This window comes from Mesoplodon mirus (assembly GCF_964341445.2).
Source record: "Mesoplodon mirus genome assembly, chromosome: 2".
Classification (NCBI taxonomy): domain Eukaryota; kingdom Metazoa; phylum Chordata; class Mammalia; order Artiodactyla; family Ziphiidae; genus Mesoplodon; species Mesoplodon mirus.
The window spans coordinates 205,589,174-205,614,220 of NC_138977.1; the positions used below are offsets into that span (position 1 = coordinate 205,589,174).

General features: G+C 38.1%; 1 protein-coding gene across 4 annotated transcripts in view; it reads right to left on the reverse strand.

Moving 5' to 3' along the window:
• Nucleotides 1-25,047, reverse strand: part of CFAP43 (cilia and flagella associated protein 43) — a 104,501-nt gene that overhangs the window by 35,807 nt on the left and 43,647 nt on the right. For all 4 annotated transcript variants that reach the window (XM_082631708.1, XM_082631707.1, XM_082631709.1 and 1 more), the window contains 10 exons: nucleotides 24,515-24,663; nucleotides 22,834-22,937; nucleotides 20,677-20,817; nucleotides 19,682-19,854; nucleotides 18,397-18,546; nucleotides 16,214-16,344; nucleotides 14,113-14,260; nucleotides 11,564-11,665; nucleotides 10,732-10,809; nucleotides 1,131-1,256 (listed from right to left, as the gene is read on the reverse strand). In XM_082631708.1, the coding sequence (XP_082487834.1) occupies nucleotides 1,131-1,256; nucleotides 10,732-10,809; nucleotides 11,564-11,665; nucleotides 14,113-14,260; nucleotides 16,214-16,344; nucleotides 18,397-18,546; nucleotides 19,682-19,854; nucleotides 20,677-20,817; nucleotides 22,834-22,937; nucleotides 24,515-24,663 (1,302 nt within the window). The remainder of the gene's footprint in view (nucleotides 1-1,130; nucleotides 1,257-10,731; nucleotides 10,810-11,563; nucleotides 11,666-14,112; nucleotides 14,261-16,213; nucleotides 16,345-18,396; nucleotides 18,547-19,681; nucleotides 19,855-20,676; nucleotides 20,818-22,833; nucleotides 22,938-24,514; nucleotides 24,664-25,047) is intronic.

Below are 25,047 nucleotides of genomic sequence, written 5' to 3' on the forward strand. Positions count from 1 at the left end.
TATCTCCTTGAGTTAGTCCCTTGAGGTACTTTTGGTATTAATTCTGTTATCTAATATATTTCCTCTCATTCTCAGCCTCATGTCATTTACCATTTGGACAGACCCACCTCATTTTCACATCTTCACTCCAGTCGTTAATAAACATGTTTAACAGGACAGAGTCCTGGGGCACATGATTGGAGATTTCTCTCCTAGAATCATCAGTCAAATAACAAGTCTCTTTTTGGTGTAGTTGTTTAACCAACTATAATCCACTTAAATGTCCTTATATCCAGCTTTATTTAATTCTCTTGTTCAGTGGGGGAAATGTATTTATACTTGCACACTCAAAGAATCAAATGTACTGTGCAGGTTGAGAGAGAGGTTGCTTAAGAACATCCTGTGTAAAACACTCTTAAGGCTTTTACCCAAAATAAAATCCATATGAGTAAGCAGTGTGTTGTGACTGCCACACAACAGTGCAAAGGGTGAATTAATAGAAGTACAGTACCTAGAAAAATGGAGGTTTCAGTTTATGCTTTTCTCTAAACTGGAAAGATAATAATTAAAATTTTTTGTGGGTGCCATACAGAAATAAAACGAAATTAGAGGAAAACTACAATAATAATAAAACTATTAAAACTACAGTATATGATATCATAGGAGCTGGGATAGTTAGCCTAGACAAGATACATAGGAAACATGGTAATTGCTAGTCTTCTCTAACCACTTTCACAGTGGCTATAGAGATGGTGCTCAAAGAGTAGAAGAATCAGTGAGTACAGGGAGAAAGATTTCAACTCTAATTAAGAAAGGGCTTACTAAACCAAAAATCAGTTTGAAGTTGGTATGAGGTGGCTGAAGAGATCTCTAAAAATGTTCAAATATATGGTGGAAGATGGTTGGCATTAATGTCATGGGGGAGAGACAAACATCAGATGTCTGGCTGATCTAGATGTTCTTCTTTCCCCTGAATCCCAAATTCAATAATTCTCTGACTCATTCCATTTGTATGCACTGAATTTGCTGTATTCACATCACGCTGGAAAAGTTTTGTTTTATTTGCATTATCCTAGAAAAGTTTTCCTTCCTATTTTCTTTTTACTTTCCTTATTAAATCTTTATGGTGCTTAAATCAGATTTTTCCATACCTTTGCCACTTCTTCCTCACTTTCATCGTGGAGTCTTTCCAGTTCTTCAAGATCCAGGCCAAATTCTTGTTGCTCTAATTTTGCAATATTATCTACTGCTTCATTTTCTTCCATCATGTCCAGAATCTGAATTTTCCAATAGTAAAGGATGGAGACAAGCAAAGAATTAAACTTTAAATGGATGGTTTTCTGAGTCTCTTCAGACAGCAACCAATTAAAAAAAAAAGATATTCTGTTTATCTAAATGTAACTATCAAATAAAGAATTAGGTAATAGGCTTATTTAGGTTTTAAGGTTTAATCCATAAAAGCTCATTCATCTAAAAACAACAAAAATATGTAATGATATTAAGGAATTACTGATATTTAGGTGTGCTAGTAGTATTATTATTAAGTATTTTCAGAGTTCTTATCTTTTAGACACATATACTTAAATAATTAAAGGTGAAATGATATGACATCTGGGGTCTTTTTCAAAACAGTCAGGGGAGAGGATAGTGGATGGTGTATAGAAGCAAAAATATTGGTGATTAGATTTATTATATTAGTATTCCCTCCACTTTTATATATATTTGAACATTTCTATAATAAAAATATCTTTAAAAGTTTATAGCTTCTAAACAATTCAGTGACAAAGGGCACACATTACAACGTATATGACAAAATATTAATATCTTCAAAATATAAAGAGCCCTTACAAATAAACAAAAACAACAAAGACAATATGAGAGAAAAAAATGAGGACTTCAGTTTCAAAATTGACTGAGAATGGGCTTTACAATCTTCCTTTCTTGCCCCAATCCATAAAATTAAGAGGAAAAAAAGTGTATAATAAATCAATAAATCCAACACTGCAATTAAGAGGGGGAAAAAAAGGATCCTTCAATAGCATGGAAACTGTAAAGTCTGAAGGATGAAAATCAGTTGGATCTGAATGGTGCATCATGGCCCCATGGGTCCCCAGGACAGAGCTCAGCATAAGGTAGACTGGAATACCTGCTGAAGTCAGATCTCCTACACATCTTCTTCCCAAGCTTGCTGAACTGGTGTAGTGAAATTATAATAGGGAATTTCAATTATAAAGAGTGAGAGAGTGGCATGGACTTATATATACTACCAAATGTAAAACAGATAGCTAGTGGGAAGCAGCCGCATAGCACAGGGAGATCAGCTCTGTGCTTTGTGACCACCTGGGGGGGGTGGGATAGGGAGGGTGGGAGGGAGACGCAAGAGGGAGGAGATATGGGGATATATGTATATGTATAGCTGATTCACTTTATTTTACAGCAGAAACTAACACACCATTGTAAAGCAATTATACCCCAATAAAGATGTTAAAAAAATAAAAAAGATGAGCATGCAAAAAAAGGAAAATAAAAATGGATCACAAAATATTTGGGGAACAACAAGACCACTGAAGACAGACAATAAGTTTAATAAACAGAAAACTTGTTATGCAAAGAGAAAGAGTTAATTAAGCAAGAAGAGTAGAATTTTACAGTAATTAGGGATGCAAAATATTAGATCATAAAATAATCAAGAGGGGCTTCCCTGGTGGTGCAGTGGTTGAGAGTCCGCCTGCCGATGCAGGGTACACGGGTTCGTGTCCCGGTCCGGGAGGATCCCACATGTTGCGGAGCAGCTGGGCCCATGAGCCATGGCTGCTGGGCCTGCGTGTCCGGAGCCTGTGCTCCGCAACGGGAGGGGCCACAACAGTGAGAGGCCCGTGTACCACAAAACAAAACAAAAAAACCCAAGAGATTATGGAACTTAAAAGTTTAATCTTTGAAAAAACAAAAAATTCGACAGATGGGCTGAATAGCAAAATGGACAGTTGAAGATAATTAATGATCTGTAAAAGTCAGTTAAGAATTCTCCCTGAGTGTAACAAAGGATAAAAAGATGCAAATGTGAAAGAAAAATTAATAAACATGTATGACATATCTAGAAGTACCTGTTACTAATATGACTTTAAGAAGGAGAGAATAAAGAGAACAGGAGCCATGATGTTTAAAGAAACAATAAGGGAGGATTTTTTTAAAGACACAATGAAGCATGAATACTCAAGATTCAAAGGGTATAACAAGTGTTGAGCCAGCCCAGGTCTACAGAAAGAAATGTCGGGAAACTAAGGAACCAAATCCTAAACATTTCTGAAGAGGAAAAGAGTATCACAAAAATAGAAGAATTAGACTAATAGAAGAACTCACATCAGCAACACTGAATGCAAGAATACAATGGATCAATAGCTTTGGATCAAAGTTTTAAGTGAAAGAAAAACCTTGAATCTCTAATTCTATAGTCATCAAACCATCATTCAGGTATGGGGTCAAAATAGAGTAGAGTCATTTGTAAAAATTCAGGGGCTCAGAAAGTTCACTAATACCTACCCCTCTGAAAGGATTATTAAGGACGTACTGAAGCCAGAGGGAAGGTAAGCAGAAAGACTTATTAAGTCTAAATAAAATTTACACATTTTGAAGAGTTTTTAAAGGTACCAATTTAAACTATAATTCTAAATGATATCAATGAGAGAAAGTAGGGAAGCAGAAGGAGATGAAAACGTAAAAACCGAGAACAACATAAGCATACTGGGGCTCCTATCTGGAGGGCAGATATGGTATGATACATGCTAAACCAGAGCTTCTCCAACTTTAATGTGTCTATGAATCACCTAGGGATCTTGTGAAAATAGCAGATTCTGTTTCAGGACATCTGGGATGGGGTCAAGATCCCAGGTGGTGTCAATGCTTCTGTGCTCTATACCATTGAGTAGGAAGGCACCAGGTGATGTTAAAAAAAAATAGGAGGTCAAGCATGTGAGTTAGAATTTTATAAAAAGAATATATTTATGACTCCCAAAATAGTTGAAAAAAAAAGAGAAAAGAATAACAAAAAATGCACAAGCAATCCAAGCAGATAGGAAAGAGGGAAAAAGAAAAAACTTGGAAATAGGTTAAACAGAAAGCCCAAAATCAAATGGCAGGAATTATGTGTAAACATATCAATAATTATAATAAACATGGCTAAACTCACCTATTAAAACTCTTAGATAGGATTTAAAGAAAACAATCCAGTTATATACTGATTAGAGCACAGAAGAAACTTGGAAATAAAGCAATGGAAGAAGATACGTAAATAAGTGCTAGCAAAAGGAAATACAGCAAAAAATATTAATATAAAAAATCAAGGGGCTTCCTTGGTGGTGCAGTGGTTAAGAATCTGCCTGCCAATGCAGGGGACACAGGTTTGAGCCCTGGTCCAGCAAGATCCCGCGTGCCATGGAGCAACTAAGCCCGTGAGCCACAACTATGGAGCCTGCGCTCTAGAGCCCGCGAGCCACAACTACTGAGCCCACACGCCACAACTACTGAAGCCTGCGCACCTAGAGCCCGTGCTCTGCAACAAGAGAAGCCACTGCAATGAGAAGACTGCGCACTGCAACAAAGAGTATTCCCCACTTGCCGCAACTAGAGAAAGCCCGTGCATAGCAATGAAGACCCAACACAGCCAAAAAATTAATAAATAAAAATATAATAATAAAAAAGTTTTTAAAATCAAAATGTAGAGTTAAGAACATTTAAAGAGACAAAGCTAAATATTCATAAGGATAAAAGAAACAATCTACCAAGGCGATCTGTCATGTACATTTTTGTATCTAACATACATATGATAGAAGTACAAGGATAAACTGCCAAACTTAATCATATCCTAGAAAACAGTTTAAATAGCAAAAACATGAACTTTGCTAACTTAACTAACAAAATTAGATTGATCTAGTAGGAATTTAAAGAACATTTTACCCACCCTCCCCCTCCAAAAACCCAGAGAATAAATACTCTTTACAAACACATGGAACACTCACAAAAGACCAGATACAAGACCACAGAGATAATCTCAACAAGCTTTGTTTACTGAGCATAGTGAAATAAAGTTCAAAGTTAGCAACAGAAAGATATACAAAACAATCTATAAATAATAGACAAAACAATCTGGAAATTAAAAATAGAAAAATACATACACTCTTGTAGAAAACCCTTTGGTTGATATGTTCAAAATGGAATTAGAAATATTTACAACTAGGCAATAATGAGAAATTGCATATCAAAATCAGTGCAATGTAGTCAAAGTGGTACTCAGAGGAATACTTATGGCCACATGCATAATAGAAAAAAAAAGGAAATAAACCACATTTTCAACTAAAAAAGGTAACAAAATGAGGAAAAATAAACCTGAATGAAGCAAGGAAGAATGAATAAAATTCTAAATTGATCAAATCCTAAATTTATAAAATGTATAGGTATAAAATTCTGTATAATTTTCTCTTATAATAACAGAGTCAAATCAATAAAACTAAACCTGCTTCTTCAAAAATGTTAATAAAATAGAAATTCTGTTGGAAAGTGTGATCAAGAAAAAAGATAAAAGGCATAAACATACAACATTAGGAATAAAATAGAACTATAACTGAAAAATCAGAAGAGACTTAAAAAATAGAATATTATATAATTTTATATTAAACATTTAGATGGACACTTTTCTAAGAAAATATTATTTATCAAATCTATACCTGAAAAGAAATAGAAAACTTGATAAAACTAAAGACCACAGAAGAACTTGACACAATCAGAAGAAATCAACTCTGCAACAGACATCAGGCCCAGATAGTTTTATATGTGTGTGGGAGGGGAGGAGGGCGTTGTTTATCAAACCTTAAAGAAAAGGAGAATTCCCATTCTATACAAACTATTCCAGAGAATGGGAAAAAAAGTAGAAAGCTACTCAATCACTTGATAATGCTGATACCATAATTAAACAAAGAAAGTACAAGAAAATTAGATCAGTATTATTTACAACTAGAAATTAAAAATTCTTAAATACAATATTAGCAAAATGAATGTGGTGTACTGCTTAAAATGACTAATGTCTATCTGAGGAATACAAAGAATACAAGGCATTTGATAAATTTCACAATAAAATTCACAAAAAACTCTTAGATTTTTAAAGTATATCATTTCACTTGACCCTCAGAATAAACCAACATTTTTATTAGGAAAAACAAAAACAAAAAACAAAAAAATCACAGAAAAAAGACTTAGAAAACAAGGTATAGAATGGCATTTCTTTAACTTGTTAAAGGCTATCTAGCAGGAACTACAGCAGGCATCACACTTAAAAGTTAGAAGCATTTCCATTAAGGTTAGTAGACAAGCATGTCCACTGTCAATGACCACTATTACATTAGAAGCCCTTACCATAAGATAAAAAAGAAATAAAGTAATATAAAGATTGATAAGAGACACGTGATATTCTGAATATATGATAGTCTACTTAGACAGTCCAAGAGAATCAATTGACAAAGCAATAGAACTAAAAAGAGAATTCAGCAAGGTGGTCATATATAAAATGAGTAACATTCATATCCAGTAGTATCCAATTAGAAAATGTTATAGAAAATATTCCACTCACAAAAGACCTCATAAGAGATGTATACAAAGTCACTTTTAGACTATAAAACTTAACTAAAGAACTTGTTAAAAATTTGAATAAAGATATATATATATTTATATGTAATATATAACATATAAGATTTATATATTTTATAAATATATACAATATATATGTAATAAATTTCAGAGATGGCAAATAAATTCTTCACCAAATCACACTGTAAGCAGTTATTCTCAATTAAAATCAAATCAGAGATTTTTACAGAGCTCAACAAGCTAATTTTAAAATTCAGATGAAAAAGTAAGTGTGCATAAAGAGGCCAACATTTTCTGAAAGTGAAGAGCAAAGGGAGAATTACTTTCAAGATATAAAAACATTTTATAAAGCTATAGCAATTAAAATAGTTTGGAATTGGCTAAGGAAAAGATCAATGCTCGATATCAGAACACAGAGTGTCTAGAAATAATTCCGTATTCATGGGAATCCAGGGACTGATGAAGGAGGCACTGCAAATCAGCGGGAAAAGGATGGTATATTCAATAAAAAGCACTGGTGAAATGTGCTACTTATTTGAAAAAATAAAGTTAGATCTATACCTCATATCCACTCACAAAAATAAATTACAGGTGAAATTAAGGAGTATCAGGAGAAAATACGTGAGATTTGGAAGGCTTTAAAAATCATGCACATAAAGCAAAAGCTATAAATGATCAATACATTTGGATCATAATCTTAAAATTTTGCATTTAAAAAGGTACAGTATAGGGACTTCCCTGGTGGTGCAGTGGTTAAGAATCCACCTGCCAGTGCAGGGGACACGGGTTTGAGCCCTGGTCTGGGAGGATCCCACACGTCGCGGAGCAACTAAGCCCGTGCGCCACAACTACTGAGCCTGCACTCTACAGCCAGCAAGCCACAACTACTGAGCCCACATGCCACAACTACTGAAGTCCATGCGCCTAGAGCCTGTGCTCCACGACAAGAGAAACCACCGCAATGAGAAGCCTGCGCACCACAATGAAGAGTAGCCCCGGCTTGCCTCAACTAGAGAAAGCCTGTGCACAGCAACAAAGACCCAACGCAGCCAAAATAAATAAAATAAATAAATTTATATGTAAAATAAATTAAAAGGCACAGTATAAAAATTGAGACAAAGCAGAAAATATTTGTAGTATATTGGGCTGAACCATATAAAACAGCAATCTCATGTGGTTCAACCTAATAATAAGGGCTACCTCCAGATTTGCCCAATGCACGCCTCCATGCTCTTTTCCCCTTCCAGCTGAGTGGGATGAGATCAAGCAAGGCAACCTTAGAAGCCATGTGCTAGAGACAGCAGAATCTCTGTCAGCTTGGGTCTCTGAATGACTGCATGGAACAGAGCAGTTGCTGACCTGAACACCTACCCAGAATGATTATATAGGAAAGAAATAAACTTCTCATCCCTATGCCATTATATTTTTGGAGTTTGTTATCACAGCTTAGCTAATGCTAATTATTATAAAGAAATATAAACTAAAACTAAAAATAAAGAACTTCTACAAACAAGAAAAAGACCAGCAACCTGATAGAAAAATTGGCAAAGGACATGAACAGGGAGTTTATAGAAGAGGAAATTCCGTCTTCAGAGTTATGAAAAGACGTTCAGCCTCATTAGTAATCAGGAAAACAAAAATTAAGGGGAGGAAATTACCAAAGAAATAATTAAAGAACATTTCCCAGACCTGAAAGAGACAGGTTTCTTGTTAAAAGTGCTCCAGTGCTTAGCACATAAAAGAGACAAGAAAGCCCAAACAAGCTAGGGTCCTGGTATGAAACAGAATGACACAAACAGCATAAAATGGGGAGAGGGACCTTTAAAACAGACTTGGCATGGTAAGGGAAATCAGCAAGGCATGATAAAGCATCTCAGGCGAGCAACCACGGGAAGCTATCACCACTCCCAGGTCTGAAAGGCAAGGATGGGAAGTGGTTACTAGAACCTGGGGAGATCAGTAGCTGTAGGAGAGAGCTAGCAGTCACTGCCAACTCATAACACCACAGAGAGGAAACTGGAGAAATAAAGACCCTGACCTTGTCTTCTCCTGCCCCTTGATCGTCTGCTGATGCCACTCACTGTCTAAACCCAAACAAAAGACAGAGGCAAGAGAGCTCATTGATGCCATCCACAGAGGCCAGCCTCTTGGGGCTAGGAGCAGGGTGAAAAAGGGTGAAGAGTATGTCTGCACCAGCAAATCAAGAATATCCATCAAAGGTATGAAGGTGCATATTGTAAAGTTTCCAAACACCAGAGAAAAAGAAAGGATCCTGTAAGTTTCCAGAGATAAAAATCTGGTTACCTAGAGAACTGGGAATCAAAAAGAAATTGAATTCTCTAAAGCAAACACTGAAAGCTAAAAGACAATGGAGCAAGTCTTCAAGATTCTGAGGGTAAATCATTGTATTTGAGAAAAACCACATCTCAGAAAATGTACCTCCTATGTACCCTTTCTCAAGAACAGAGCCAAAACATTGTACACCTCTAGGGGGCAGGCACCACTCACACTGTATTACATTTGAATGACACTAGCACAGCTGCATGATAAATGATGTTCCCAAGTATGGGCCTGCACAGCAGTCCTGCTTAGAAAGCTACGGGAAGATGCACCCCAAGAAGACAAAGAAAAACACACAGGACTCTGGAAACAGGGGCTCTAACTCAGGAGGCAGGTGAGACAATTTCCCAGGAAGATGGACAAGAGAAGTCCCTAGAACAGCAGCTGTGTGCCTGGTCTAGAGAGCAAGGTGCGTAGACTAGTGCTGGAAGATAGAAAGCTCTAGAAGGGAGGTCTCACACACACACACACACAAATGCACTGACAGATTGATTACCTCAGGTATCTAGCATTTTGAGAGAGTTGGAATAGAAAGGCTTAATCTAAAACAAAGGCAATTATTAATTCCAGGAAAAATAAAGTTGTAGAAATGGAAATGTAATCATAATATACCATGTGGCTCAGCTTTGAAGAATATTTATATAACTATAATAGTGTACCTACTGAGTATTGATTTATGTGCATACAGTAATGGTAGAGGGTGTAAAAGAACCTGAGTACTCATCTTCCACACCAGAAAGCCCACAGTGAGTGTCAAAATAGAAATATCAAGAAATAGAAGCATTAAGAAGACCATTACAAAGATGGAGGGGGCTTCCCTGGTGGCACAGTGGTTGAGAGTCCGCCTGCCAATGCAGAGGACACGGGTTCGTGCCCCGGTCTGGGAAGATCCCACATGCCGTGGAGTGGCTGGGCCTGTGAGCCATGGCCACTGAGCCTGCGCGTCCGGAGCCTGTGCTCCTCAACGGGAGAGGCCACAGCAGTGAGAGGCCCGAGTACCGCAAAAAAAAAAAAAGTGAAAAAAAAAAAAAAAAAAAAAAGATGGAGGTAAACATCCAAACAAAAAGGCTGAAAGAACTGAAAACATTTACCTCAGGACTGTAGGAATCATAGTGAAGAAAAGTAGAGCAGATGCTGCTACAAAAACATTTTTAAAAATTTTTTATTTATTTTTGGTTGCATTGGGTCTTTGTGGCTGTGCGCGGGCTTTCTCTAGTTGCGGCGAGCAGGGGCTGCTCTTTGTTGCGGTGCGCAGGCTTCTCACTGCGGTGGCTTCTCTTGTTGCGGAGCACGGGCTCTAGGCGCACGGGCTTCAGCAGTTGTGGCTCGTGGGCTCTAGAGCACAGGCTCAGTAGTTGTGGTGCATGGGCTTAGTTGCTCCACGACATGTGGGATCTTCCCAGACCAGGGCTCGAACCCGTGTCCCCTGCACTGGCAGGCGGGTTCTTGACCACTGTGCCACCAGGGAAGCCCCAAAAACATTATTTTTAATTACATAACTCTGTATTATTTAATTTGTAAAAATGTAAATGTATAACTTTGACAAAAATAAGTATTAAAGACAGTATTTGGGGAAGACAGGAAGAAAACCACTGTTTATATGTTGTATGCTATGATAAAAATTATACCCTATTAAAGTGCCCCAGAAAACTAAGCTTACAGGCAGAGAAAAAAAATGGGGTGTAGTGTCTCATGCTGGGTTGAACAAAATAAAGTTCAAAACGTAACTTTAGACCGAGGGCCAAATGTATTAGTATATGGAATCGCAACACTTACAGTTTTAGCAAGTGCTTTGATTCCTCTTTTTATCTCTTTCCTTTTGTTGGAAAACAGTTTAACCTCGTTTTTGATGGCCTGGAATGGAGAAAGTACATCATTTAAACAAGCAACAGGGACGATAGCGAGATGATAGATACATATGTACATACTTAGATACATAGATAGCACTTCCCTAGAAACAGAAATAAGGAAAAAAATTAAAGACCCATAAAGTGTACATGAAATAATACCACTGCAATACTTTGCTTAAGTCTAAAGTGCTACTATGTAAGTGGCCACTGAAGCAACTTGGAACTGAGGTCAATGATAAGGCCAACAGAAAGAAAATAATTTAGTGAAAAATTAAAGAACAGTTGATAACAGAAAACTAGTCTGCTATTTTATTGGGAACTTGAGTGAGACTCGATAAGCAGGCTAAATCCAGACACAGGCTGCCACCTATGTCACCTTTCTGCACATCAGAAGCCACAATGTCTCTTCTGTTCCGGGCCCACCCCTTTTATTTAAGCCTACCTTGCAGCATCCCCCCAAATGTACTTCAGCATGAGGTATGTTAGTTCATTCTTTGCTTTGGCCTCTGTGGACACTTTTCTCGGGTTTCGTATTAGCCAAAGTACAGCACTTAAAGCTCATATAACTTAATCTAGAAGACTGGGCCGTGTTTAGTGTGTTTGCCTGCTATCAGGGAAGGTACACTTATACGATGTAATGGTCTGCCAAGTAGCATCTCTTTCCACTTTCTAACTTTCCAAGGGGTTTCACGGGAAACGAATCTAGTTGGCACCCCTACAAAGCATTATTTCAAACTTCTCTCATGTTTTATAAATACCTCTTGGCTTTTTTGTTGTATCCAGGGAATTTCTGCCGTATTATCAACTTTGACTAATTCCTCTTGTAATGAGTCAACGCTTAACCGCACATTCTCATTTATCTTAGAAGAAGACAGACATATCTTAAATTAAAAATTCATCAAGTTATCCTCCTACCCTACTTCATTTAATTGCTTTGGATCCCTCTTCACTTGTTGCATTTTAAAATATACTACCAAACATTTTGCCTGCTCAAGATGTAATGTTTAGTTAATTTTATTCCTTCCATTCTGTGCTTCTATCAGCCACACTTTTCACTGAGAAAGCAGCAATGATCAGACAGGTCACACGTTCACCAGATCACTCTTGGCCTTCTTCCTGTTACTGTAGACCAAATGCTGCTGCCTATCAAGGCCCGCCCCACCATTTGTGCTTAGGATCTTAATCTTTTCCTCCTTCTTGAAGCCTCTGCACTTAAAAAAAATTTCCATCACCCTTCTGCATCATCCATTTCTGCCTTCTACTGAATCTTTCCCTACAGTATCTAAACATGCTCTGGAATCTCCTGTCCCAGGAAAGCTACTCTCCACTGACCACCACATTCCCCTTTAGCTGCCACCCCTATTTCTGTGCTCCCTTTGCAGCAGAGTTTGGAATGTCACCCTCTGCTTGTTCTCCTGCAACCTCACTGGCTGCCCCTTCTCAATCTCCTTCGCCTCCCTGAATTCTTCTCCTGGAGTTCTAGAAGTTGCTCTATCTTGGTCCCCTTCTGTTTCCCACCATCCACTCTTCCATGATGATCTTACTCAGTTTTATGGCTTTAAATTCCATTCATATGCCCCTGACTCTCAAATCCACATCTCGAGTCCTGGACTCTCCCCAGAACATCTACACGATGGCGTACTTGGTATCTCGCTTGGATGTCTAACAGTATTCTCATGCTCAGTCCAGGGAACTGATTTTAGATTCCCTTCTTCCTCCCCACAGTGGCTCCTCTCCCCACCGTCTTCCCCTTCTCTGTGAATGGTACCTTCTTCTACATAGTTCTTCAAGTAAAAAATCTAGGAGTCATCCTTGAGTCCTTTCTTTCCCTTTCCCTCTATGTCCAATTCATCAGAAGTTCTGTCAACTCTACCTCTGCAAACGGCCTGGAAACTACCACCTCTCCACAACACTCTTGCACCTCTATCACTGGTACCTAAGCCTTCTAACTCCTTCTCTGCTTCTACTCTTGTGCCCTACAGGAATCATTCTCCACACAGCAGAAGTAATCATTTCAAAAACGTAAATAAGATCTTGTAAATCCTCTGCTCAGAACACTTTAATAGGTTCTCATTACATGTAAAATTATGTCCAAATGCTACCTGCTTGACAAAGCCCTTCTTTACCTGTTTCTTTCCCACCTCCAGGACCTTATCCCCTACCACTCTCTCCCTTGCTCACTTCAGCTGCACAGGCCTTTTTTAGGTCTTCAAACGTGCCAAGCTTTCTCCCTCTGCCCTGAGTGCTTGCCCCTCCCCCACGTATTGGCACATTTCTTTTAAGTCAGATCACAGCCTTTCTCCGTGGAGGGGCTATTCCAGCCAAACACTATCACACCAAACCATTTTTATTTGGTAAATAGATCTTGTTACTACCTATTTTCTTCTTATTTATTTGATTATTTATCTATATCTCTCTGCTCACACCCAATCCCTAATTAGCATGTAAGCTCCATGAAAGCAGAAACTTTTCCTATCTTTTCATGCCTGTACCCACCAGAGGCCAGCACTTTGTAGGCACTCAATAAATATTTGTTAAATGATTGAGTGAATAAATGTTCTCTGGCTAGACACATCCTAAATAATGTATGTGATGTAAAAGTATAGAGAGACTAGTTTGAACAAGCGCCAGAATTGTAGTAGATTTTTTTTTCAAGCAAGCCCAGACAGATCTTGTACTGTGGTTTAAATGAGATCTGAAATGTGATATTTGTGATTGCTTTGAGAAAGGCTGAATATTTTCTCTTAAATGTAGTGTATGCTCTTTTTGAAAATCATGAGGTAGCTGGATAAAGAGGAATATTACTAAAATATCTGCTAAAAGAAAACCACAAACTGAAAACTGATATCTGATATAGAAAGGAAGGAAGGAAGGAAGGAAGGAAGGAAAGAAGGAAGGAAAAAAAGAAGGAAAGAGGGACTTCCCTGGTGGTGCAGTGGTTAAGAATCCGCCTGCCAATGCAGGGGACAGGGGTTCGAGCTCTGGTCTGGGAAGATCCCACATGCCACGGAACTACTAAGCCCCTGCGCCACAACTACTGAGCCTGCATGCCACAACTCCTGAAGCCTGCACACCTAGAGCCCATGCTCTGCTACAAGAGAAGCCACCGCAATGAGAAGCCCGTGCACCACAAGAAATAGTAGCCCCCGCTCGCCACAACTAGAGAAAGTCTGTCTGCACGCAGCAACAAAGACCAAACATGGCCTAAATAAATAAATAAATAAATAAAATAAAAAAAAAAAAAAAAAAGGGAAAGAAAGGAGGGAGGGAGGAAGGAAGGAGAAAGAAAACTATAGTGAAACTCAACTGCATGTTCAGGTTCTGATCCCAAATCCAAGGAATCTTTTTTTGCTATACTTAAATAATCATTCTCCTCGTCCATGGTGTTCTTCAGGTAAGTTGAAAGTTGCTGGCTATATTCAAGAATTTCATTGGCTAAGTTTCCTCCAAACTGCCTATATTAATAAAAAAGAAAACACATAGGCTACAAAATCACAATTTGAAAAAGACACATTTAGCAGTATTATTTCCAGATACCTAACCATTTCTACACAAAGAAATATGTGGATAGTTCTCTGCAGTGCCCTGTAGTTATTAGGACTCTGCTTCTTAGAGGACAGTACTTTCATGGGCTCCAGGACATGACAAACCTCCTGACCTCCCTGGGGTCATCTCTCTTCACACTGTCCCCATACCCTTACCCTACATGCCCTCTGTACCCACCCACCCCGGTCATTGTGCAGAAGAGCCACTGCTCTGGTTGAACCCTCAGAGATAGTAGGTGCTGTGCTGCTTCACATATATAACCACATTACCACATTCAGTCCTCATAGCCCCCACCCCACACTCCGGAAAGTATTATTACTTCCACTCAATACACCAGGGCCTTTCAAACTTCAGGCACATCAGCATGGCCTGGAGGGTTTGTTAAAACAGATTCCTGGGCCCCACCCATAGAGATTCTGATTCGAAAAGTCTGGATGAGGCCCAAGAATATGCATTTCTAACAAGCTCACAGGTGCTGCAGATTCCACCTTGAATAACATGGTTACAGATGATTTAGAGGGGTTGTCAGATGCCTAAGGTCACAAGTGCTGGACCAAGTTTTCAAACTCAACTTTTTTTGAGTCAGAGGTCCATGAGATTAACTGCCAATGGATGGAAATGTCCTCACTGCTGTAAATAGGGCTCCAGCACGTTTGCTGTTACTTGAGATGCTATGTGATCCCTTACTACAAAGAACGCATTAGGATTTATATAGTGAGATACAGGTTGGTGTTTTATTCAGGATTCCATGTATAAAATGGGCATGATGATACAGTCAGTCGTCAAATGGGTCTTTGAAATAAGTGGTGACCAAAATTGCTATGATATAGAATCTCCATAATATGTAACATTTCACAGTGTCACTGAGATACGCCATGTTTTATTATTGTTTTGCTCACAGGAGGCACCGTGAAATAGTATTTTTGTGGAAATGAATTGCACATTGACTAGTGACATGCATCGGCAGATCAAACAAAGTAACATTTCAAGTCCAAGGTGTCACCTTCATGTTCTCTATGCCCTGGCTATTATCTGTATGCTTGGCTAATATATGTTTATTTAGGATTTTAATTTTAGTCTAAGCAAAGTCTAAATAATTTAATATTGTCTAGGCAAAGTCTAATTAGGAAAGTAAACGTGTATGTGTTTACAGATACGTACATACCTATGTCAGGTTTTTTAGGGATAAATAGGAGTTTTAAAAATGATCTACCGTTCAGAATTGTCCTCATTCCTTGTGCTCCTCCAACAGATGTTATGAAAGGGAGGACTGGTCACTTCATAGGTCTTAACTGGGTCTTTTTATTTTTTGTATTTTGATGCTTTGACATCTGGGGTCTTGCTAATAACCTTGGAGGAAATGCCCCTCCCAGGACCAGCAATTCATAGAGATGGTAAACAACTCATCTGGAGCTCACCTTTCAAATGCAAACCCACCAACTCAGAGCCCACATCCCCAACCAAATCCTCTATTGGGCTTTCACACTTGGGACCACTATTTCTATCCTAATCATCCCTGGGTCAAGTACCAGAAAACTAGCAGCAGCCCCTATGGCCCAGAACCCACTGAAATTATCCAAACTGGTCAATCCTAAACCTGCCTGCTCCTTCCCATAGAAACCATAATGAAGACACTTGCCCACATTTCCCTGCTCCCTCTGCCTCCTTACCCTCCCTGGTGCTTCCCCATGTGGCCCCCCCATAGCATGGCATATCCCCTCCTCTTGGGATCATTAGTATAACAATCTTTTCAATGGCAGTTGTCTCCTGTTGTGTTGGCCTTGCTATTACCTAAATAATAGCAACATCTTTATTTTAAAACACCGTATCATGTGAGGTTGCTTATTGTATACTGTACTCACCTCCATCTCAGGTTAACAAGGGTGCTGTCATCCTTCCCATTCACCAGAATGCTTTGTCCATCCATTGAAATTCTCACCGATTGAATTCCATGCCCCTGGTGAGAATGACTCCGACACCGAACAAATGTTTCCTTAATAGTTTTAGGAACAAAGTGCAGAAATTACAAATGCGATTCTACCACATGGTTTTTCTAAGGGGGTTACGTGCACTTTTGCTTGTGGATAAACCTTTTTCTATTTGTTAACAGCATTTTAGTTGGTATGGAGTAGCCTCTTAATAATACATAGCACTGAAAATTCCTAGTACAAAATTCATTCACCAGTACTGGTTTGTTCACCCTTCTGTGTAATATGGAAGAAGAGGGATTATTATCATCAAGTTAAAATAGGAAAATCAGACACAGAGAGGTGAATGGACTTGCTGAAGACTACGAGAAGGGGCCTTGAGCAAGCAGTGCGGGCAAATTCAGATGCCTTCAAGGATTAGGCAAGTTCCCTTTATGTGCAGAGAGGCTGAGTGTGATGAGAGAAGGTGATGGGCTCTGTGAAGAGTGACAGAGGATGCCAATTAAACCAGTTTAATTAGAACCCGAACAAATCACTAATTGGTACAGTGCAATGGTTTAAACTCTTTGACTAAAAACTGAGATTTCTTTGTCACACTAGTTATCAACCATGATGCCTTTAAAATTTTTTTAATTTTTTGAATAGGCAATACATTCAAATGTTTCAAAATTAAAAAACTATAAAAGAGTATGCAGTGAAATCTCCTTCCTGCCCCCATTCCCCAACACCTCCCAAAGGCAATCAATATTATTAGTACCTTCAATATCCTTTCAGAGTTTTTTTAATGTACATAAACAAATTTTTATACAAACAATTTTTAACATAAATTGTAACATAATACGTATATTACACACCTTGCCTTTCCTCCTTAACAATATATCTTGGGATTCTTTTCATACCGTTTCATAAAGATTTCCTCATTCTGTATTACAGCATAATATTCCATATTTTATTTATATACTGTTTATGTATCATTATTTATTTATCCAGTCCTCTGATGATGGACATTAGGTTGCTTTTACAAACAGTACTGCCATGAGTAACCTCCTATATGAGGTACTTTGCATAGACTCACCCAGAAAAACTCTGACGTCTTGCCACTATCAGTTGTAGCGTACATTTACAAATCATTTGAAAAAGAGACAATGTAGCAGGGTTTGCACATTGTTCACCTAAAAATAATTTCTAAGGGATTTAGGATTTTTCCTATATAATATCACTTTTGCCCAACTATATTCCAAATACGCTTTCTTGCACAAGTGAGCAAGGAGAGCTGGATATGCACAGCCAGGGCCCAGTTTACCTGTGGCCCCATGGGAGAGTGTCATGTGGGGTGATTGTGATGCTTCGGGTGTGTGGGGTAGATCCCTGGGTAAAAATAACTGACCGAATTAAATTAAATTGATAACCAGTACTACTTGGTCTCAAAACCTAGAAAAGGATCTTTCACTTTTTTGGGAGAAGAAACTATTTCCATTTTTTCAGAGATCTGAGAAAAATGGAAATCAGAAATGGTAGTGGTACTGGTGACATCCAGGTCTGCAAGTGATAGGGGAGGACTCAGTAAGGGCCACACCCTTCTCCCTTATGCTCTTCTAGCATCACATGAAGAGTCAGGTGGGGGGGTGGCAGCAACCAGCCTAGAGGCCCTCCAGGCCAGGGAGCTAGCCATAATCAACCCTAGGTTTGCACAGCAATTCACTATTTCCAAAGAAGTTTTGCAGGTACCCTCTCACCAGCTCTCACCAGGATCCCACAGGGTGAGAGCAGGCAAGGCTTCCCTAAAATTGCAGAGGAGCAGCTGAAGCTCAGTGAGGCTCAGTGAGTTTCCAAGACACACAGTAAGTGGTGATGGAGCTGGGCTGGAGCTCACCTACTGTATCCCAGCCCCATGTTCCTTCTTTGCAAGATCTCAGTCTATTTGTTGGCATTTCCTCCCTTAGAGACTCAAACCTTAGCACATAAATACACCCAGTGTTGGAATCAATAACACCATTAGGGCTAAATAAGTTGTGAGTCAATTTACTTAAGAGTTCCAATTCCTATTGTAAGAGCTTTTGTTCCTTATATGAGATCAAGACACACATCCCATAACTGGAAAAAAAAAAGGAGTTTACCAAAGTATGAATATCTCGGATACACAGAATTCCACATTTAGCTATTGTTATGAGCCACAATCCATGCGGAGACAGAGAGAGCATTCCAGGTCCATATTGTTTGCTTTGTACTTTTTGGTATGACTTAAGAATGCAAATACCACTATGTTCCTGCCAAAGAAAATGACCACATTATAGAAAAGATCAGGCGAGTGGTAACTTGGGGTTTGCAGTTGAGCATATAGAGTCAGATTCAAATCCCAAAACACTGTCATTGTAAATAAACTGATACATGATAAAGTGGGCACCTGTATTTGCACCACATTTTCTATCTCTGATTGCAAGTAAAAGTTCGTTTTGGCCAACTAAGAAAAGTCTTCTTTGTATATTAGCTACCATTAAAAGTCCCAGCCTACAACTGACAATCTTTATTTCTCACTAATCCGTTTCATATACCCCGTGCTCAAGTCAAAATAAATGAGTCAATTTCCCCCCACGTTTCTCATGTATGCCCACCTTCAAACCTCTGCATGTGTTGTGACTTTTGTCTGGAATGCCCTTCCCCATCCCATCCCCACCAATTTGGCCCCCCTCCCTATATCAGGAACCCCACGTCCCTGCCAAGATTGCACGCAATATTTCTCATGTCTAAATCTGGCCTATTCTTCAAAGTCCAGTGCAAATATTACTTCCACCAGGAAGCTTCTCTTGAATCCTCCTTACGATAAACCATTTCTTCCATCTCTGAATGTCTTTGTCTCAGACCTTACTGACATTGTCTACTCTGGGAGAGAAGCCCTTTGATTGAAGGATTTAGAAAAGCAAGGGTGATAGATAATCTGGGTCAGTATATGTAGCAGGAAATGACACAGTATGGGAGAAGTTTGAAGAGAGTATGATGAAAGGATGCCAGAAACATAGTTTAGGTATTTTGTGAAATTTTCTTTAGGACTCAGGTACAAAGCTCCACCAAAAATCATCAATCCTGTAGCTCCTGACACGTGTGGAATAGATTTTCTAATGATAGATTTTTAAAAAATAGTTTTGAAAGGCACTAAACTAATATCGTGTCATCTGCACTTTTATCTGACAAGTATGATGTTGTAAGTGTGAGGTTGCTCAAATGTATTTTATGATGAATTAACAAATCATGCTAACATATATCTAATTCAAAGAAATTATGTTACTATAATATAGACATTTGTTAACTGGACTAGAGTGTTAAAGCATGGATCACATCTAATTGATACAATGTGTCAGTCTTGACAGCTAAGAAAAATGATAGCATGCTTAAGTTTTGGCATACTTTTTCAGGAAGAAGATAGCTGCAGATGTATGGCACTTGGTTACAGAAGCCATATATTCGGTTACTTTGAAAGTTCAAGACAGCTGAAGACAGAGTGTGCTCTATCTCATACACGAACTTATGAATGAATGCATCTCTCAGCCTCCCTCGTTCATCAGCAAAGCTTGCAGAAACTATAAGATTTGGGGAAGAAGAGAAATCACTTGCACCATATATTGATTTTATTTTTAAAAAATTGTTCTGAAAACTATGAAAAGCAAAATAAAAAAGTTAAATGCTCAATTAATGCAGAAACTCTTAGGAGATAAAAATGGTTGGAAAGCAGCTTGGCTCTGTTAGAAATACTTGAGTATTAAATGACTAATAGTGAGTAAAATATCTTTCATAAAGCCTTGGTTAATTTTATCAGTTAAGTAGAGACACAGCATTAAAAGAAACTCATGATGGTGTAGAGAGTCTTAATTAAGACACAAAAGTACTTTGAGGTTTTTGACTCTCTTATACTCTATAATTATATATGTGCAAAATAGCTACCCAGATATATTTGTTATCTATTGATAAAACAAAGAAAGTGTCTATTTTATCAGACCTTTTTATCCTGAAAGCTTTCTTTATAATTTTATCAGTGAAAGTAACTACACAGTAACCTATCTGAATTTGACTATGTATATTTAAGGCTACAAAAAAGAGACATCACAAAATGACAAATCAATTTGACAAAAGTGACAGTTGATCCTGTTTTTTCTCTGATAATAAGACAGATTCATATGAATGACAGGACCTAGAGGAAAGTCCACATTTCACGTTATTTAGCAGCCACATCAATTTCATTTTGCAAGACACAGAAAAGGTGGTGGCCATTTTAACCTCTTCACATGTTAAAAGGAAAAAAAAATGCTATCACCAGGAAAAAAAAAAAAAAAAAAGAAGGAAAGCTGTAGCAGCTATTCAACTGGATGCCCAGGACAGAATTTGTTGCTCATTTTTTTCTTTACCTTGTGGTAGTATTTTAGGCAGAGTAAATATTTCCAGCCTGCTTCTTCCTGTTTCTGGAAGTGGGGAAAGCACCATCACTTCTACTACATCTGTTTCCAAAGGAGACACTGTGGATATTTGTAAAATGCCTTTGCCCACCTCTGAAAGCAAATGGAAATCAACACCACAAGTCATCGTTGATAAGTTTATAGAATCTTTTATACTCAGGTAAGATATCACATTATAGAACTGCCTTCACTAAATCTTTAGATCCAAATGTATTTACTGGATATTTAAGTGACCTTTAAACATAAGTGATGGAAACATTTTTGATGAACAGATGGAGGCTTCTCCATCTAATTTACATATTTAGGTTACCTGTTTGACCTCATTAAACAATTGGATTTGCTTCAACTCTGTCTTAAACCATCTCATCAGCTTCTAGGATTTCAAGATCAGAATTCTATCATTAAACTTTGAACTACAAATCTTCATTTCCAAATTTATGGTAAAGATTCCCAAATGAAGAGTTTATTGGCTTCAACTCTACAGAGCTTGTCAGCTCACCCTATCCCTCTACCTCCATAACATTCTTTTTCCCTGAGTTTTTACTTCAATTGATGACAGCACAAACTTCCACCATCCAGGTTAGAAACTTTGGAGTCATTGCTGATCACTCCCTTTCACATATAATCAATTATCAAGTCCTACCAATTCCATCACTCAGAGCTGTCCCCTCCTTTCTCTTCCCATGACTGCTGCATGGGCTCGTACATTGTGAAAAAGAGCACAAGCCCTGAGCCGGTCTTCCTGAGTCTGAGTCCTGGCTCCACCACCACCTACCTTCACGGCTTTGAACAAATACTTAACCTCATTGTACCTCAATTGTCTTATGTTTAAATTAGGCATAACAGTAGTCTCTACCTCATAAAAGTTGTCTGTAAGAATTAAATGAATTAACACGTGCCAAGTACTTAGAACACTGGCTATCACATGGCAAGGAATCCCTCAATAAATGTTCGCTATTGTTATGATTAATATCATTTCTTGCCTAAGTTACTGTAATGTTATAGTTTCCTAACTCGTCTTTTTTATTCCATTCTCTTGCCTTTCTGCTCCAGCCTTCACAGTGATGCCAGAGACATCCTCTAAAAACCAAGTCAAATCACACCAGTCCCATCTTGAAAACATCTGATGATGTGTCATTAACTACAGAACAAAGTCCAGACTCCTTGGAATGATGTTCAGCGTGCTCCACTTTCTTTCAGACTTTGTCACCATGGTCATCATCTAGCAAACTCTTATTTACCTGTTACACCAGACTTCTTACCATTCCAAGTGCCTTTGCTCAAACTTTTGTCCCAAGCTAGAATACCAACAAGCCCTATCCTCCACTACTTTAAGTCCTTGGAAAACTCTCCCCCAGTCCTCTGTGCCACCCCATCACTTCGACTCCTTTCTTCACACATGGCAGAATTAATTGCTTCTTCCCCTGAGCCTACACAGCTCTCTGCTATTACTCTTCCACTAAATTGTCTCCTTGACCTTCCCATGCTCCCACAGAGCCTAGGTTCAGCATCTTACACCTAGCAGGCACTCAATTTTTAAAAACCAATACATAGATTTTAAAATATACATACATATTTGGTATGTAAAGCCAGAAAGAAAAGTATTAGTTCTTATTATTTATCACCTAAGTGCTATCTCACCTACCAAATCTGTGGTTTACCTGGGCATTTGGATGCACATTACTGAAAAAGCTGGATGTCATTTTGTTTAAAGAGGAAACTCTAAAGATGCATGGAACAAAACTTTCTTTAGATATCTTAATTAAATAGAGATCAAATGTTATTTAAAAGTGTTTCAGGGATAAACCAACCCAACGCTCCTTTGTAGTAATATTAGAAACATTTAGCCATTTCATTAATTCATTAATTGATTCAAGAAGATTTATTTACCATCAACTATGTACCATTTTGTACATTTTGTACATGTATCAAAACCTCTAAATATGATGTGGGAATTCTCTTAAGTAACTTTGAACAGTTATTTAAATGTTTCTGTTTTAGAAAACATGCTACAAGTAGTTGTTTCACCATAGCCCCATTTTCAAAACTGTAAATTCTTTGGAATAAAGTGACCAATATTTTAGGTTAATAAGCATTCTACGTAAGTACCTATGAATCCAAGAATCTGAAATAAGCTTGAGGGTTTGGCATTGATAACAAAGACGTGGCCTTCTGACGTTCCAACTAATAGATACATTCCTCTCTGGTCATACCTAGAAAAGAAGAAATCTGATTATCAGATTCTACTTGTTTCACTAATAAGATGGTAAACAAATTTATTGAATGACAGCATGGAGATACATCCAAAACCAGTTATTCTTATGGTTTGTGATTTTTAATATTATCAGACCTTATAAAAGGCAAGTGATTATATATAAACGTAATCATTACATTCTAGGCTAATACTGTTTCCCAGTTGCAACTTATAAGTACAAGGTCAAGAAGACTCACTAAAAATGGGTAACTATTTCATCATAAGTAAATGAAATATGAGAGTAAAGCTTTCTTAATATTTCAAGTGGACATAAGCAATTGTCAAAGTAGTGATGAGTGGAACATTCCAATGCCTCTCAGTACCCATCCTGGCAGAAAGAGGAAGAATGTAGTGAAATGTTTCTATCCTATCATCAAATTGGAACAAGTGGGAAATGCCTATTAGGGTAAGAGAGAAAGATCTGAAAAAGGGGCACCATAAAATACAGTACAGAGGAGCAGAATGTAAATGCAGGGAGACTACAGATCCTTCCCCACTGAGCCAGAGGCAGCAGAGCTTGTAGGAACAACACAGATGGTGGAAACCCAGCTCCTCCCGGCACTAGCTGCGTAATCTTGGGCAAATGCTTCCCTTAACCTCTCTGAACCTAAATTATCTCACTTGTGAAATAGGAACAAGCATAATACTTTTCTGAATGTGTGGCAAATATCACACTCAATAAGCTACAATGTGTGACAGCACTTCAAGCTGTAAAACAGGGCATAAATGTCATTTCTTATTAATACTTACTATTAGGATATAATGAAAGAAAGAATAATAACGTGAATCTAAATCCAGTGCTCTGTGCTGTCTTCTTAAAAGTATTGCTTCAAAAAATTTGAAATCAACTAAATGTCCATCAGTATACTGTCTTTTTAAAATTATGGTATACCCATATAATGGAATACTATGTAGCTGTAAAAAAGAATGTGGAAGGTCTTCATGTGTGGATAGAAGACTTTCTCTAAGACATACCATTAAGTGGAAAAAAAAAATTGAGGTGCAGAACATTGTATATGGTTTGCTGCCCTGTAAGAGCCAAGGCAATGACTCTGGAGCCCAATTGCCTCGGTTCAAATCCTAAAACTTGCCATTTACTACACGTGTAATATTAATTATTATTTAAATTCTTTGTCTATCATCTTCCTTATCTCTAAAATGGATACAATAAGAATATCTATCTCATGAAGTTAATACAACAGAAGTGCTTGGCACACTCTAAGTGCTTGATATGTATTCATATAATTAAAAGGAAGTACTTACCTTTTTTGCTTGTTTGTGAATAAAATATATCCAGAAAAAAGACATGAGAAATTGGTAACAAGCTGCCTCCAGCGAGGAGAACTGGGTATTCAGGGACAAGCATGGGAAACTGTACCATACACTGCTCTGTACTTCTTGAAGGTAGAGCCGAGTCAATATATTAATTTTCAGAACAACACATGTAAAACTTAAAATTGAAAGAAATTAGGGCTTCACTGGAATTCTCAACACACAGGCCTGAAAAAGTTGCTGCCAGAAGCAGGTACTACTTACAGAAGATGCTGCACGGGCGATTCAGAGAGATAGGCCTTATGAACTGAGCGAGGGGATTCAACATTCTGGATGTCGAGGAAGTGGACAAAGCCACCCTCAGTCCCCACGGCTGCAGAGAGGGAGGAGGGAGAGCAAGCCAGAACCGTTGCCTGTTTAAAATAAACGCCATACAGAAACAGACTCACAGATATGGAAAACAAACTTGTGGCTACCAAAGGGAAGAGACAAGGAGGGAGGGACAAATTAAGGGTATGGGATTAACAGACACAAACTACTATACATAAAACAGATAAGCAACAAGGGTATACTGTAGAGCACAGGGAATTATAACTGCTATCTTGTGATAACCTATAATGGAGTATAACCTGCAAAAATACTGAATCACTATGCTGTACACCTGAAAATAACACAGTATTGTAAATCAATTACACTTCAATATAAAATAAAATAAAATAACCCCCCAGATGCTCAACTTCACTGTGCCAGAAAATGAAACCTGCTCTCCCTCACATAAGAATTCTACAGTTTATTTG